The following is an 18018-nucleotide window of genomic DNA, read 5'->3' on the forward strand; positions in this document are numbered from 1 at the left end:
AATTTCTGTTTCCATGATCTGTCCCTTGATGAGAGTGGGGGCTTATCATCCTATTATTGTGTGAGTTGCAATGTGTGATCTGATCTTTAGTAGGTTTCTTTTATGAATGTAGGTGTCCTTGCATTTGGAGAATAGATATATAGGATTGAGAGTTCATCTTGGTGTATTTTTCCTTTGATGAAAATGAAGTGTCTTTCTTTATCTTCTTTGATAACTTTTGCTTGATAGTCAATTTCATTCAATATTTGAATGGCTACTCCAGTTTGTTTCTTGGACCATTTGTTTGGAAAGTTGTTTTCCAGCCTTTTACTCTGAGGTAGTGTCTGTCTTTGTGTATGAAGTGTGTTTCATGTATGTAGCAAATGCTGGGTCCTCTTTATGTATCCAGTCTTCTAGTCTATATCTTTTTATTGGGGAATTGGGTCCATTCATGTTGAGAAATATTAAGGAATAGTGATTGTTGGTTACTGTTATTTTTGTAATTAGAGGTGGAATTATGTTTGTGTGTCTCTCTTCTTTTGGTTTTGTTGCAAGGAGATTAATTTCTTACTTTTTTTCCTGGTGTAGTTTTCCTCCTTGTGTTGGGCTTTGCCATTTATTATCCTTTGTATGGCTGGATTTGGACAAAGATATTATGTAAATTTGGTTTAGTCAGGGAATATGTTGGTTTCTCCATCTATGCTCATTGAGAGTTTTGCTGCATATAGTAGTCTAGGCCAGCATTTGTGTTCTCTTAGGGTCTGTATGACATCTGCCCAGGATCTTCTTGCTTTCATAGTCTCTGGTGAAAAGTCTTCTGTAATTCTTATAGGTCTGCCTTTATATGTCTCTTGACCTTTTCCTTTACTGCTTTTAATGTTCTTTCTTTGTTTTGTTCATTTGGTCTTTTGACTATTATGTGAGAGGACGAGTTTCTCTTCTGGGCCAATCTATTTGGACTTCAGTAGGCCTCTTGTATGTTTATGGGGATCTCTTTCATTAGGTTATGGAAGTTTTCATCTACAATTTTGTTGAAGATATTTACTGGCCCTTTAAATTGGGAGTCTTCCATCTCTTCTGTACCTATTATCCTTAGGTTTGATCTTTTCATTGTGTTCTGTATTTGCTGGATGTTTTGGGCTAGGAGTTTTTTTGCATTTGAATTGTCTTTGAAGGTTGTGTCAATGTTTTCTCTGCTATCTTCTACCCCTGAGATTCTCTCTTTTATCTCTTGTATTCTGTTGGTTATACTTGCATCCTGATCTCTTCCCTAGCTTTTCTATCTCCTGGGTTTCTCCCTTTGTGTTTTCTTTATTGTTTATATTTCCATTTTGAAACCTTGCATGGTTTGTTCAATACCTTCACCTGTTTGGTTGTGTTTTCTGTAATTCTTTAAGGGATTTTTGTGTTTTCTCTTTAAGGGCTTCTACTTGTTTACTTGTATTGTCCTGTATTTCTTTAAAGGAGTTATTTATGTACTTTTTAAAGTCCTCTGTCATCATCAAAAAATGTGATTTTTAAATCTAAATCTTGCTTTTTCTGTGTAGTTGGATATCCAGTATTTGCTTTGGTGGAAGAACTGGGCTCTGATGATGCCAAGTAGTCTTAGTTTCTGTTACTTCGGTTCATGTGCTTGCCTCTGACCATCAGGTTTTCTCTGGTGTTAGCTTGTCTTGCTTTTTCTGACAGTGGTTTGACCCTCCTCTAGCCCTGTGTGTCAGCACTGCTGCAGAACTGTTTTCCTGTTTTCTTTTAGCCATTTCTGGGAACACAGTGCTTTGCTCTCAGGTGTATAGGTGCTCTAGGTGACTGTTTTTCATCTCTGAGCACAGGCAGGAATTATAAGTGTCCTGCCCATGACTGCTCCTAAGTCCCTGCACCAAGGGGTCAACAGTTGTTACTAGGCAATTTCTTCTTGGGTTGCGAATGTGGGCAAAGGGTAGCCTCCTCTGATTTCTCAGGAGTGTCTGCACTTCTGAGGGTTCAGATCTCCCCCCTGCCACAGGATTTGGGTGTAGGGATTTGTTTGACTGGTTCAGTTTAGTTCTGGGCGCAGACAAAAACCGTAGGTACCTGTCGCTGACTGCTCCTATATTCCTGTGTCCAGAGCCACTATGTAATTTCCTCTTGGGCCAGGGTTGTGGGCAAAGGTGGGAAGAAGTGGTAGTGTGTCCTGCAGTCTCACGATGGTCCACACTTCTGGGTGTTCAGCTCTCTCCTCCATGGGATTTGGGAATAGGGAACTGTGGGATGGAATCAGTTCAGTTCCAGGCAAAGCCACAAACTGCAAGAGGCCTGTCCCAGAGGACTTCTGCCTTTGTGTGTCCTGCGTCCACCAGGCAAGTCACTTGGAGCACAAAAGTTGGTCTAACCTCTGCTCTCAGGTGTGTAGGTGCTCCTGGTGCATCAGCTATTGAAGCAGGAAGGAATCTGAAGGGTCCTGCTCCTGACTGCTCCTAGGTCCCTGCACTCAGGGATCACAGATGGCAAGAGGTGATTCCCTCTTGCCTTGGTAATGTGGGCAGAGGGTAGTCTCCTCTGATTTCAGGAGTGTCTTCACTTCTGAGAGTTCAGCTCTCTCCTTAACATCATTTTTATTTCTTGTATTTGTTTATAAACCATTTCAGATATACATATTAACTATGTAGTAGTAACTTGTTACTATATTTATGGTAATACATTTTTTTATTAACTTGAGTATTTCTTATATACATTTCGAGTGTTATTCCCTTTCCCGGTTTCCAGGCAAACATCCCCTCCCCCCCTTCCTTATGGGTGTTCCCCTCCCCACCCTCCCCCCATTGCCACCCTCCCCCCAACAGTCTAGTTCACTGGGGGTTCAGTCTTAGCAGGACCCAGGGCTTCCCCTTCCACTGGTGCTCTTACTAGGATATTCATTGCTACCTATGAGGTCAGAGTCCAGGGTCAGTCCATGTATAGTCTTTAGGTAGTGGCTTAGTCCCTGGAAGCTCTGGTTGCTTGGCATTGTTGTACATATGGGGTCTCGAGCCCCTTCAAGCTCTTCCAGTTCTTTCTCTGATTCCTTCAACAGGGGACCTATTCTCAGTTCAGTGGTTTGCTGCTGGCATTCGCCTCTGTATTTGCTGTATTCTGGCTTTGTCTCTCAGGAGCGATCTACATCCAGCTCCTGTCGGTCTGCACTTCTTTGCTTCATCCATCTTGTCTAATTGGGTGGCTGTATATGTATGGGTCACATGTGGGGCAGGCTCTGAATGGGTGTTCCTTAAGTCTCTGTTTTAATCTTTGCCTCTCTCTTCCCTGCCAAGAATATTCTTGTTCCCCTTTTAAAGAAGGAGTGAAGCATTCACATTTTGATCATCTGTCTTGAGTTTCATTTGTTCTAGGCATCTAGGGTAATTCAAGCATTTGAGCTAATAGCCACTTATCAATGAGTGCATACCATGTATGTCTTTCTGTGATTGGGTTAGCTCACTCAGGATGATATTTTCCAGTTCCAACCATTTGCCTAAGAATTTCATACAGTCGTCGTTTTTGATAGCTGAGTAATATTCCATTGTGTAGATGTACCACATTTTCTGTATCCATTCCTCTGTTGAAGGGCATCTGGGTTCTTTGCAGCTTCTGGCTATTATAAATAAGGCTGCGAAGAACATAGTGGAGCACGTGTCTCTTTTGTATGTTGAGGAATCTTTTGGGTATATGCCCAAGAGAGGTATAGCTGGATCCTCAGGCAGTTCAATGTCCAATTTTCTGAAGAACCTCCAGAGTGATTTCCAGAATGGTTTTACCAGTCTGCAATCCCACCAACAATGGAGGAGTGTTCCTCTTTCTCCACATCCTCGCCAGCATCTGCTGTCACCTGAGTTTTTGATCTTAGCCATTCTCACTGGTGTGAGGTGAAATCTCAGGGTTGTTTTGATTTGCATTTCCCTTATGACTAAAGATGTTGAACATTTCTTTAGGTGTTTCTCAGCCATTCGGCATTCCTCAGCTGTGAATTCTTTGTTTAGCTCTGAACCCCATTTTTTAATAGGGTTATTTGTTTCCCTGCGGTCTAACTTCTTGAGTTCTTTGTATATTTTGGATATAAGGCCTCTATCTGTTGTAGGATTGGTAAAGATCTTTTCCAAATCTGTTGGTTGCCGTTTTGTCCTAACCACAGTGTCCTTTGCCTTACAGAAGCTTTGCAGTTTTATGAGATCCCAGTTGTCGATTCTTGATCTTAGAGCATAAGCCATTGGTGTTTTGTTCAGGAAATTTTTTCCAGTGCCCATGTGTTCCAGATGCTTCCCTAGTTTTTCTTCTATTAGTTTGAGTGTGTCTGGTTTGATGTGGAGGTCCTTGATCCACTTGGACTTAAGCTTTGTACAGGGTGATAAGGATGGATCAATCTGCATTCTTCTACATGTTGCCCTCCAGTTGAACCAGCACCATTTGCTGAAAATGCTATCTCTTTTCCATTGGATGGTTTTGGCTCCTTTGTCAAAAATCAAGTGACCATAGGTGTGTGGGTTCATTTCTGGGTCTTCAATTCTATTCCATTGGTCTATCTGTCTGTCTCTGTACCAAGACCATGCAGTTTTTATCACTATTGCTCTGTAATACTGCTTGAGTTCAGGGATAGTGATTCCCCCTGAAGTCCTTTTATTGTTGAGGATAGCTTTAGCTATCCTGGGTTTTTTGTTATTCCAGATGAATTTGCAAATTGTTCTGTCTAACTCTTTGAAGAATTGGATTGGTATTTTGATGGGGATTGCATTGAATCTGTAGATTGCTTTTGGTAAAATGGCCATTTTTACTATATTAATCCTGCCAATCCATGAGCATGGGAGATCTTTCCATCTTCTGAGGTCTTCTTCATTTCTTTCCTCAGTGTCTTGAAGTTCTTATTGTACAGATCTTTTACTTGCTTGGTTAAAGTCACACCGAGGTACTTTATATTATTTGGGTCTATTATGAAGGGTGTCGTTTCCCTAATTTCTTTCTCGGCTTGTTTCTCTTTTGTATAGAGGAAGGCAACTGATTTATTTGAGTTAATTTTATACCCAGCCACTTTGCTGAAGTTGTTTATCAGCTTTAGTAGTTCTCTGGTGGAACTTTTGGGATCACTTAAATATACTATCATGTCATCTGCAAATAGTGATATTTTGACCTCTTCTTTTCCGATCTGTATCTCCTTGATCTCCTTTTGTTGTCTGATTGCTCTGGCTAGAACTTCAAGAACTATATTGAAGAAGTAGGGAGAGAGTGGGCAGCCTTGTCTAGTCCCAGATTTTAGTGGGATTGCTTCAAGTTTCTCTCCATTTAGTTTAATGTTAGCAACTGGTTTGCTGTATATGGCTTTTACTATGTTTAGGTATGGGCCTTGAATTCCTATTCTTTCCAGGACTTTTATCATGAAGGGGTGTTGAATTTTGTCAAATGCTTTCTCAGCATCTAATGAAATGATCATGTGGTTTTGTTCTTTCAGTTTGTTTATATAATGGATCACGTTGATGGTTTTCCGTATATTAAACCATCCCTGCATGCCTGGGATGAAGCCTACTTGATCATGATGGATGATTTTTTTGATGTGCTCTTGAATTCGGTTTGCCAGAATTTTATTGAGTATTTTTGCGTCGATATTCATAAGGGAAATTGGTCTGAAGTTCTCTTTCTTTGTTGTGTCTTTGTGTGGTTTAGGTATAAGAGTAATTGTGGCTTCGTAGAAGGTATTCGGTAGTGCTGCATCTGTTTCAATTTTGTGGAATAGTTTGGATAATATTGGTATGAGGTCTTCTATGAAGGTTTGATAGAATTCTGCACTAAACCCGTCTGGACCTGTGCTCTTTTTGGTTGGGAGACCTTTAATGACTGCTTTTATTTCCTTAGGAGTTATGGGGTTGTTTAACTGGTTTATCTGTTCCTGATTTAAGTTCGATACCTGGTATCTGTCTAGGAAATTGTCCATTTCCTGAAGATTTTCATGTTTTGTTGAATATAGGTTTTTATAGTAAGATCTGATGATTTTTTGAATTTCCTCTGAATCTGTAGTTATGTCTCCCTTTTCATTTCTGATTTTGTTAATTTGGACGCACTCTCTGTGTCCTCTCGTTAGTCTGGCTAAGGGTTTATCTATCTTGTTGATTTTCTCAAAGAACCAACTTTTGGTTCTGTTGATTCTTTCTATGGTCCTTTTTGTTTCTACTTGGTTGATTTCAGCTCTGAGTTTGATTATTTCCTGCCTTCTACTCCTCCTGGGTGTATTTGCTTCTTTTTGTTCTAGAGCTTTTAGGTGTGCTGTCAAGCTGCTGACATATGCTCTTTCCTGTTTCTTTCTGCAGGCACTCAGCGCTATGAGTTTTCCTCTTAGCACAGCTTTCATTGTGTCCCATAAGTTTGGGTATGTTGTACCTTCATTTTCATTACATTCTAAAAAGTTTTTAATTTCTTTCTTTATTTCTTTTTTTTTTTTGTTCTTTTTTTCAGAGCTGGGGACCGAACCCAGGGCCTTGCGCTTCCTAGGTAAGCGCTCTACCACTGAGGTAAATCCCCAGTCCCTTTCTTTATTTCTTCCTTGACCAGGTTATCATTGAGTAGAGCATTGTTCAATTTCCATGTATATGTGGGCATTCTTCCCTTATTGCTATTGAAGACTAGTTTTTGGCTGTGGTGGTCTGATAGCACGCATGGGATTATTTCTATCTTTCTGTACCTGTTGAGGCCCGTTTTTTGACCGATTATATGGTCAATTTTGGAGAAAGTACCATGAGGAGCTGAGAAGAAGGTATATCCTTTTGCTTTAGGATAGAATGTTCTATAAATACCTGTTAAGTCCATTTGGCTCATGACTTCTCTTAGTCTGTCTACGTCTCTGTTTAATTTCTGTTTCCATGATCTATCCATTGATGAGAGTGGGGTGTTTAAATCTCCTACTATTATTGTGTGAGGTGCAATGTGTGTTTTGAGCTTTAGTAAGGTTTCTTTTACGTATGTAGGTGCCCTTGCATTTGGGGCATAGATATTTAGGATTGAGAGTTCATCTTGGTGGATTTTTCCTTTGATGAATATGAAGTGTCCTTCCTTATCTTTTTTGATGACTTTTAGTTGAAAATTGATTTTATTTGTTATTAGAATGGCTACTCCAGCTTGCTTCTTCTGACCATTTGCTTGGAAAGTTGTTTTCCAGCCTTTCACTCTGAGGTAGTGTCTGTCTTTGTCTCTGAGGTGTGTTTCCTGTAGGCAGCAGAATGCAGGGTCCTCGTTGCATATCCAATTTGTTAATCTATGTCTTTTTATTGGAGAGTTGAGGCCATTGATGTTGAGAGATATTAAGGAATAGTGATTATTGCTTCCTGTTATATTCATATTTGGATGTGAGGTTATGTTTGTGTGCTTTTCTTCTCTTTGTTTTGTTGCCAAGACGATTAGTTTCTTGCTTCTTCCAGGGTATAGCTTGCCTCCTTATGTTGGGCTTTACCATTTATTATTCTTTGTAGGGCTGGATTTGTAGAAAGATATTGTGTAAATTTGGTTTTGTCATGGAATATCTTGGTTTCTCCATCTATGTTAATTTAGAGTTTTGCAGGATACAGTAACCTGGGCTGGCATTTGTGTTCTCTTAGGGTCTGTATGACATCAGTCCAGGATCTTCTGGCCTTCATAGTTTCTGGCGAGAAGTCTGGTGTGATTCTGATAGGTCTGCCTTTATATGTTACTTGACCTTTTTCCCTTACTGCTTTTAATATTCTTTCTTTATTTTGTGCGTTTGGTGTTTTGACTATTATGTTACGGGAGGTGTTTCTCTTCTGGTTCAATCTATTTGGAGTTCTGTAGGCTTCTTGTATGCCTATGGGTATCTCTTTTTTTAGGTTAGGGAAGTTTTCTTCTATGATTTTGTTGAAGATATTAACTGGTCCTTTGAGCTGGGAGTCTTCACTCTCTTCTATACCTATTATCCTTAGGTTTGATCTTCTCATTGAGTTCTGGGTTTCCTGTATGTTTTGGATCAGTAGCTTTTTCTGCTTTACATTATCTTTGACAGTTGAGTCAATGATTTCTATGGAATCTTCTGCTCCTGAGATTCTCTCTTCCATCTCTTGTATTCTGTTGGTGAAGCTTGTATCTACAGCTCCTTGTCTCTTCTTTTGGTTTTCTATATCCAGGGTTGTTTCCATGTGTTCTTTCTTGATTGCTTCTATTTCCATTTTTAATTCCTTCAACTGTTTGATTGTGTTTTCCTGGAATTCTTTCAGGGATTTTTGTGACTCCTCTCTATGGGCTTCTACTTGTTTATTGATGTTTTCCTGGAATTCTTTCAGGCATTTTTGTGATTCCTCTCTGTAGGCTTCTACTTGTAGTCTAAGGGAGTTCTTCACGTCTTTCTTGTAGTCCTCCAGCATCATGATCAAATATGATTTTGAAACTAGATCTTGCTTTTCTGGTGTGTTTGGATATTCCATGTTTGTTTTGATGGGAGAATTGGGCTCCGATGGTGCCATGTAGTCTTGGTTTCTGTTGCTTGGGTTCCTGTGCTTGCCTCTTGCCATCAGATTATCTCTAGTGTTACTTTGTTCTGCTATTTCTGACAGTGGCTAGACTGTCCTATAAGCCTGTGTGTCAGGAGTGTTGTAGACCTGTTTTCCTGTTTTCTTTCAGCCAGTTATGGGGACAGAGTGTTCTGCCTTTGGGCGTGTAGTTTTTCCTCTCTACAGGTCTTCAGCTGTTCCTGTGGGCCTGTGTCTTGAGTTCACCAGGCAGGTCACTTGCAGCAGAAAATTTGGTCTTATCTGTGGTCCCGAGGCTCATGTTCGCTCGCGGGGTGCTGCCCAGGAGCTCTCTGTGGCAGCAGCAACCAGGAAGATCTGCGCCACCATTTCCGGGTGCTTCAGTGCACCAGGGTTCCAGATGGCGTTTGGTGTTTTCCTCTGGCATCCGAGATGTGTGTGCAGAGTGCAGTCTCTTCTGGTTTTCCAGGTGTGTCTGCCTCTCTGAAGGTTTAGCTCTCCCTCCCACGGGTTTTGGGTGTAGAGAACTGTTTATCCGGTCTGTTTCCTTCAGGTTCCGGTGGTGTCTCAGGCGCAGGCGTCCTGCCGCTCCCTGGCCCTCCCCCACAGGAACCCAGAGGCCTTATACCGTTTCCTCTTGGGCCAGGGATGTGGGCAGGGGTGGGCAGTGTTGGTGGTCTCTTACCCTGTGCAGCCTCAGGAGTGCCCACCTGACCAGGCGGTGAGGTCTCTCTCTCAAGGGGTCTGGGATCAGAGAGCTGCTGCGGGCTGGGATCCACGGGTGTGGGACTCCCGGTAAACACAGGAAGTGCCCCGGTAATACATATTTTTATGATTTCTATTGGCTATTTAACTACTAAAGATGGCTTAAATATTTGATATTTATATTTAGTATTGAGAAATCTAGATTTGCTTTCTTTTTCTTTCTTTTTGATTTTTCTTTGTTCTTCTAAAGAAAATTTGAGTTCAGAGGTACATACCCTAATTCAATTTTGGAATTTAACTTGTACTTATGGCCACAGTTAGTGTGATTTAGTAACAGCTATTGAAAGTATTGCAAACTCACCGCTTATTAAGGTTTTTAGAGTGTGGCAAGCACGTCAACTTAATTTTTAGTTTGAAAATGTGGTTGGCAAAGGCCAAGCCCTATAAAGCTAAGGTGTGCAAATAGAATTGGCAGGCATTATTCATAGGCAACATACACTTGTTTATTTCAAAGTTACAACAACTTTTATGGCATGGTATACATTCAGTGTTTTCAAATAATGCATACTTTTGTTCTTATATGGTTTAAATTTTCAATTGTGGATGTAGAACCCATTTTCTCTATTATCCATTGCCCTCTTGCTGGACACCTAAGGTGGTTCCATGATTCAGCTGTAGTGGACAGCACCAGGACAAACACTGATGTACTCTTATCTCTGTCCTGTGTTGACTTAGAGGCCAGCAGGGAAATAGGAAGAAGTTATCAAATGATTGATCTTTAAATTCTATTCCTTTTGTTTGTGTGTGTATGGTGTGTATGTGTGTTTGCATATATGAGTGGGCACATGTATGTGAGCGTGTATGCATTCTTGTGCATATGGCTGCTCAAGATTCAGAGCTGATATCTTTCTCAGCTATTTGAGAAAGTCCACTGGTTATTTGAAACTGGGGCAATGACTGATGTGGTTTCCTTGGTGAATGGGGGACCTGGCTTCTGTTAAACAGAATAGGCAGGGAGCCAGCAGTAGCCAGAACAGATGATATTTTTTAAATGTCCAAACTAAAGTCCACTACAGTTTCTGACTAGACTCACAAACGCCTCCATCTACTGAACTCCTTTGTTTTCAATGGCTGAACATGAGAGCATTGGGCTCAGGGCGATGTGGGTGTAGAACTATTTGTATTTTTAGGTGAAATAGTTAAATATAAGAAGAAAGAGGCAGTGTCTGGTTATGGAAAGGAGCTGACATGTGATGACCTTTCAAACATGAGGTTTGTGATGAGAAGGGGCCTTGACACTGTGAGGTCTTGAGATGGAAGCATTAAGAGGAATAGCACATCATCTTTAAATGATTTATTTATGTCCACAGTAATCTATGAGATCTGATGTCTCATGAATTTGCATTCTAATTCCCCCCTCAGCCCAAGTAATAGTTGGTACATGGTGAAAGGACAATTCTGCTAGGAAGGAAGTAAACAAGATACCATGTTGTTGTCTGACATCTTCTACAAGGTTTATTTTTATTTATAACTGTGGTCTGGTATAAAACCAGTGCAAAAGATGAAATCAAACTACAACTAAGGAATAGGAGTTGCAAAAATTTAGAAACTGAAGAACAATCTTCCTTAAAATCAGAACTATTCACTCAATATGAAATTACTGCTATATAGCCTATATGCACAGGAGAATATAAAGTAAACAAGAAAGTAAATTATTTCAAATATTGTAAGTAGAAGAACAGAGAGGAAACATGCAGGAAGCTTGGTTGAATGATGATTCCAGTTCTGTTTGATCCAGAAACCTATTTCTCTCATTTGCTGCTATTGCTTTCTTCAACTTCACTGTCTTCTCTCTAATTTAGCTTCAGGAATGACACTCCTGTAACATGTCACATGTAAATGCCATGTGAGATCCAGAAAGTGGAAGCAAGTCAGACCCAGATCAGAATGGCTGCACTAGATACCACTCTGAAAGACTACTGTCCTGTTCATCTAGACGCCTGTGAATGGGCTTCTTCACCACAGGCCATAAGACAGTATTTGGCCTCCTTATGCATGAAGGTTTATGCTTGGCAAACACGGGACACTGTGCTGAGGCTCTCAGAGAACAATGCCAAACATGTTAAAGATTCTGCATTTGGCAAACTGATTGGAGGTCCTGTGAACATGGAGCTTTGGAACATCACAGAGACAGAGCCCATTTACCCCAGGTTGTCTAAACTGCCATTAGGAGTCAATCGTTGTCCATTTTGGTTTCTGCCAGCATGTCTGTGACGAGCAGATGAGACATCTTTGGAGTGTATTGGCTTCTCAGAATGCTAGCTTCCCTGACTCTAAAAGCTTTCCATGTCACCAGACATCATCTAAGAACCACAGCTGAGAGTATCCCAGTTTGCTACCACCCGAATCCTGAGGTTTCCACAAGTGTAGTTGAAAATGCCTTGAGGTATGGTTTATGACTTGTTTGTGCTTTGTAACAGCCCATGAGACTTTGAAATAAGTCATTGGGGGAAACATGAACTGAGGTTCCTGGGCTGCGGTCATTCATATTTGGCTCAAGAATAAGCGATTCAGCATTTCCATTGAATAGAAGCTATGTTTGGTTTTATGCAATATATCCATACGCAAGCGCAAATACACTGACAAGTTGAAACCCTTGGACCAAATTGTAGTAACCAAATTTAAATCTCTCTGAAACATTATTTTTACTATATCACAGTACAGGAACTGAAGGGAGAAAACTGTATCTTTCTCTTAATTTTACGTAATTTTAATTTTACATTAATTACCAAGAGGATACACAGAATTATTTCAATATGCCAATGCTCTTAGTCACTACTGGTTAACATTGTTAAACACTGTTCTTCTGTCTTACTCTATCTTTTATCAGTTGAACACTTCACGACCATTTATTTTTCAATATGACATAACATCAAGTGGTAAGACTTTTTTCCCAGGAAATTACACCGTCATTATCAACTTCATAAAATGTAACAATGGCACAACTCAAATAAGATTTCTGAATGGACAAGAAGTATATCAATGAAGAAAATTTATGAATAAAGAAATAGTTCTAAAAAAATGATGAATATGAAATGAGACATGAAGGATCATGAATAACCTTAGCATGAGACTGGGATCAACAGATGCATAGAGACAAGCTAAAGGAATATGCATTCTGGATTACTTTACAATTTCTTGGAAGAGGGTGCTTACACCCAACCATTTCCTCATAGCCTCAGTGACATTCTTATTCCTAAAACTATATATTAGTGGGTTCAACAGAGGTGTGAGTATGGTGTAAAACACAGACACCACCATGTTCTTCTCAGGAGTGTGGAACGAGTTAGGTAGCATATAGGTATAGACAGCAGCTCCATAGAAGAGGATGACCACAGTCATGTGGGAGGAGCAGGTTGCAAGAGCCTTCTTCCTACCCTCTGCTGAGTTCATCCTGAGAACAGTGAGGAAGATGGATGAGTAGGATCCTGAAATGACTGTCACAGGGATGAGAAGCATGAGCACACAGCACACATACATGAGGGTCTCATAAAGCCAGGTGTCTGAGCAGGAGAGCTTTGTCACAGCAGGAACCTCACAGAAGAAGTGATGGATCTCCCGCGATCCACAGAATGGGAATGTCATAGTGACAGGGGTGAACATGAAGCCATCCAAGAATCCGAGGAGCCAACAGAGAGATAACAGGAGGAGACACACCCTGTAGTTCATGAGGACATGATACCGGAGTGGATGGCAGATGGCCACATAGCGGTCATAAGACATGGCAGCCAGAAGCAAACATTCTGAACCTGCTAGTGTCAGGTAGAGGAACATCTGCATCCCACAGGCAGCAGCTGAGATCCTGTGGCTCCCCAGCACCTGGTCCATGAGCATCTTGGGGACAGTGACAGAAATGTACATGATGTCCATGAGGGACAGCTGGCTGATAAAAAAGTACATGGGTGTGTGAAGGTGGGTGTCAGAGAGTATCAACAGGATCAGGAGGGCATTCCCAGACAAGGCAATCAGGAAAACCACAAATATTACCACAGCAAGCAGGGCAGGGTATTTGCACTGACTGAAGAATCCTACCAGAGTGAAATCTGATTGCCCAGTGTAGTTGTTGATCCAGGAGGTGAGGTCCATGTGTGTCTCCTAGGCAACCAAGAAGGTTTATGGTTAGTGATATACATAAAATCCTACTAGCTGAGAAAATTTCTGGGCCTGTAGATTTGAAAATGATAATCTACCTATACTGTAAGAAATTTAAAAAATTAAAAATTCACATCTGTCTGTGTTTGGAGCCATCATCACTCAGAGTAGAGCTGGCAGAGTTCATGATTGTGGTCTTTCCTCATGGCAAATAGTGTCCTCTATCAATAAGTTTTTGATATTTGTAAGATAACTCTTTGCTTTCAACAAAAATAATGAATTACAGACAAAAATGAACCAGTTCCAACAAACATCAGTTTAAGTGGAATGCAAGCAAGGAAACAAACAAACACATTATTCAGATGTTAATGTATACACAAGTTGGTCTTAAAAAACATTGTAGAGCTTCATTTGCTAGCATAATGTCGCTTGTACTCCCCAGTTTAGCATTCTATGAGGAGCGTGGTTTTAGAATAATGTGGTACAGCATCTTAGTTGAGTACTGCATACAGTCTATTTCAAATTGAATTCGAACTGTCCTGTAACATCGTTTTGATGGATAAATGGTCTTTCAATGTACATTTATATAAACATATTCATATGAAATTGTAGACACAATAATACACATAATGTGTTTCTCATCCAACCCTGGTTAGGCAGAGTTTATTGGAAGTCCCACCTCTTCTGGTCTCTGCTTCTCCTAGTTCATCTCCTCACAGGCTGTCCATTTGCTCTAAGCTTCAACAGGAGACTGAGGGTTTAGCAGTCACTGCTGGTTGCCAGGCCAGGGTGTGGCAACAGCATCTCTGTGGACTGACAGCCACTTTCTCACTGAGTCTGAGGACAGAGAACACAGCCCTGAGATGTTCCTGAGAGCAGCTCCCCATTCCTTCACCCCACACTCATTCTGCCTCTGTGTTAGATGCTGAGAAATCCAGGGACACATTAACCTTGATTGCACTGAACAAGGTCCGTGTCCATCTATGCTGTGAAAATAGCACATAAATTCCAATTAAATTGGAAGGTTAAGGAAGGTACAACACGGTGAGAAGCAGCATCCCACAGAATGCATCCATCATTTCTGACCTTGCCCACGGCACTTTAAAGGAGAGATTTTTAAAGGTTTTCATTCTATTTATTCATTTATTTATTTATTATTTCTGAATAAGTAGATAGTACTTATTTTTGTAAGTAGAATTAGTAGGAAGGAAATGAAGTCTCCACTTTCTCATATGTTAGCAGTATTTTCAAGGGATGGGTTGTTGAGATAGTGGTCACAACTCTCAGGAACATTTTACATCTGTGTCAGGATTCTAAAAATGAAAACACCAAAGCAAACCACATACTGAGGTCATTGAAATGTCACGTACTGCCTGAGCTGCAGATAGAGCAGAGAAAGGCAAGCTTCTATTTGCCTTCATATAGATGCCATTCAGATCTGAGACCTCTGGGAAGAGATGGACAGAGATACTGACAGATAACAGACTGAGAGATAGGAAGAAATAAGGTAGATTTACGTTCTAAAAACATATATTTGTGAAAGGAAACTCAGGTCTATTCAACAATGTCAAATTTTCAACACTCACCTTATCTTTAACTGCTGACTGATGGTGGACACAGTGAATAAAGACAAGCATGGTGCCACCAGCTCTGAGAAACCTGGCACACTATTGGATGGGTGAGTAGAGGTCAGGAGGCAGGTAAGGGGCAGTATGTGTGCTGGGAAAGTCAGAGCTCTTTTTTCTGTGGGGACCACTGGCATCAGTGAGATCAGGAATGTGATGTGAAGTAGGCAAGGGATTATCAGCTCTATTTTTCTTACTTCTGTGCCATTTCATGCCATGTGAACAGATCAGTGCATTGTGAACCCTTTGCATTACTAACAGTGAAGGCAGAGCAATGACAGTCCAGCATCCCAAGCCTGCAGCATCCCTGAGCCTCCCTGTTGCTTCCATGGGACACACCACACTCTCCTCTTTTACAGAGCAGAAGCTCAGGGTCTCAGGCATCTTGCCTCATGTCATACAATGAGTGACAGAGTGAGTGCTTACCCTGTGAGTAGGCACAGAATGTACACTTGTGTGGTTCTATGGGAAACATTACTTCTGTAGGAAGATATGGTTTTATTTTTGATCACTCATTGCATGCTTTATATGGTGAAACTTGAATAAAGGGAAGACAATTATTTTTGCATTATTATAACTCTCAATACTTACCCACACTTGAAATTAAATATCCCACCCACAGACAGTTTTGAAATCAAAGTGTTGTCATATGAATGCTCAAGACTGCAGAAGGAAGGGTGGCTGTGGAACAGATGACTACAACAATCCTGGTACTTGTGAGACTGAGGCAGGGATCATCAACACACTCAAGGCAAGACTCGTGTTTTTGTGAACACACACACACACACACACACACACACACACACGTGTGTGTGTGTGTGTTTGTATATGAAACACATACTGCTTCATTCATAATATACAGAAAATTCTCAGTAAGGAGCACTAAAGGGAATATTTACGACCATCCTGCATGTGCTAGTGCACACTTTTGATCCCAGCACTGGGAGGAAGAGGCATGTAGATCTGTGTTTGACACCATCTTGGTTTATAGACTGATTTCCAAGGCAGCCAGTGTGACACAGACAAATGCTGTCTGGAAAAACCAAGACTGATTAGGGGGAGGCTGAATTTCTTTCTCCTGATAATAAAAAGACAGTAAAGGATAGAGGATAAAAGAGATTCTGTGAGGAAGGAACAGAGTCTAGTGCCCACGCTGTGCTGTGCAGACTCTCCTGTCAGGTGGACTTACCGTCAGATGCAGCTGCAGTCTGGGCCACAATGGGCAAAAGACAGAGCTACTTAAGTGCACAAGGAAAAGGATGCAAGTGACGTCATTCCTGGCTGGACTCTGCTCATTGCCAGATAAAGAATTTGTTGATTACTCCCTTCTGAGACTTTAAAGAAGAATGTATCTAGGAGAGCCAAGGAACCTACTGGCAACTTCTGCCAAAGATTGTTTTACCCCTCAGTTTTGTTATAGTGAAAAAATCATAATTAGTATTAAATAATAACCCTGAATAATACCATCATAAATAAAAATCAGCCCTAACATGAGTCAGTCATTTTTTGTCCAGAACTTTATTCACTACACAATCCTTTCTCTCTCTCTCTCTCTACCCTCTTACTCTCTGTGTTCATCTAAACTTCCAGCAGCCATCATAGACATGCAGTTGGAAGCTTGGGTTTCATCTGCTGTATTATAAACACAGGATAACCCTGAACCCTCATCCCTCTTGTGCCATCTTGTCCTCCCCAATGTCCATAATTCCATGTTCTGCTGTAAGTCAAAACCCATATTCTTCAGTGTAACTATCTGTTTCTTTTAAAACAGAGACCTGGAAGTTACAGAATGATCTATAAATGCAAATATCTTAGATGAAAATGTAAATCTTGATATTGCCAACAGCTGAGCAAAAGTCCCAGGTTAAAAGTCACTCTCTGTCTTAAAATTAGGCAATTGTGCAGACACAGTGAAGGACACTGTGTAGTCAGAGCTAGTCTACACAGGGTGGAAGACAAAGACAACTTTGCACTCTTGATCTGCAGCCAAATTTTTCTGACCTTTTTCCGGATGCTAAAAGTTGCTGATCACTTTACAATAACATGCCACTCTTCCCATGCCTTCTTCTGGCCACATAGGCCACCTTCTGAGCTCAATCCTTTCAAGCCCCTATAGACTCCTGTGTTTGAATGCTTGGCACACAGGGAGTGACATTATAAGTAGGTGGGCCCATGACAGAATAGGTGTAGCCTTGTTGGATGAAATGTGGCACTGTTGGTTGGGTTTTGTGGGCTTCCAGTGCTCAAGCACTTCCTAGTTTGGAAGAGACAGTTCCTCCTTACTGCATCCAGATCAAGATGTAGATCTCTCAGCTCCTTCTCCAGCACCATGTCTGCCTAGATGCTGCCATCCTTCCTGCCATGATGATAATGGACAAAATCTCTGAAACTGTAAACCAGGCCCAATTAAATGTTGTCCTTTAGAAGAGTTTCCTTGATCCTGCTGTTCCTTCACAGCAATGAAACCCTGAGTACTATAGCATCCTTATCTGTAACTGCTCATCTGGGGCTGCATCGACTTTGGTTGACAGAGGATCTCTGGGACTCCAGGCTCTGTCCAGTACTTAAAGCAGCTAACTAGGTATTGTTAGGACACAGTTGTCTTGGGTCCTGCATGTGTCAGGAAAGGACCACCAATAGTTTCTGGGTATCCAGCATCCAATGCAGCTCTTGATAATATTCCATCTCAATGCCACCAGCCTGCTCTATGCCCTGCATGAAGTTCTCCAGCTTAGAAATGGAAGGCTTTGTAGAGGCCTGGGAACTGATCCATGAGGATCTCTGCTGGAGAATAGAAATAATAATTAGTGTCATCAAACAAATCTTATGCAATAAAAATTGGTAAACACATGCTACAGTATGTTCAAATAATAGAAATGCAATAGAAACAAAAATATTCTCTCTGCTCCCAGACCCCGTGGGAGAGAGACCTCACTGCCTGGTCAGGTGGGCACTCCTGAGGCTGCAGAGCGGAAGAGACCACCAACACTGCCCACCCCTGCCCACATCCCTGGCCCAAGAGGAAACTGTATAAGGCCTCTGGACTCCCGTGGGGGAGGGCCCAGGAGCGGCAGGACCCCTGCCTGAGA

The 18018-nt window shown here is 41.2% G+C and overlaps 1 protein-coding gene across 1 annotated transcript; it reads right to left on the minus strand.

Annotated features, from left to right (window-relative positions):
- Positions 1–12335: 12335 nt before the first annotated feature.
- Positions 12336–13298, minus strand: Or2t47d (olfactory receptor family 2 subfamily T member 47D). Its single transcript, NM_001000006.1, has one exon. The coding sequence runs from the start codon at positions 13296–13298 to the stop codon at positions 12336–12338; it is 963 nt and encodes a 320-aa protein (NP_001000006.1).
- Positions 13299–18018: the final 4720 nt, after the last annotated feature.

The sequence above is a fragment of the Rattus norvegicus genome, chromosome 10, assembly GCF_036323735.1.
Source record: "Rattus norvegicus strain BN/NHsdMcwi chromosome 10, GRCr8, whole genome shotgun sequence".
Classification (NCBI taxonomy): Eukaryota; Metazoa; Chordata; class Mammalia; order Rodentia; family Muridae; genus Rattus; species Rattus norvegicus.

What these genes read in the sequence shown, in the direction of transcription:
- Or2t47d (NM_001000006.1), bottom strand. Translation starts at nt 13,298, where the DNA reads ATGGACCTCACCTCCTGGATCAACAACTACACTGGGCAATCAGATTTC.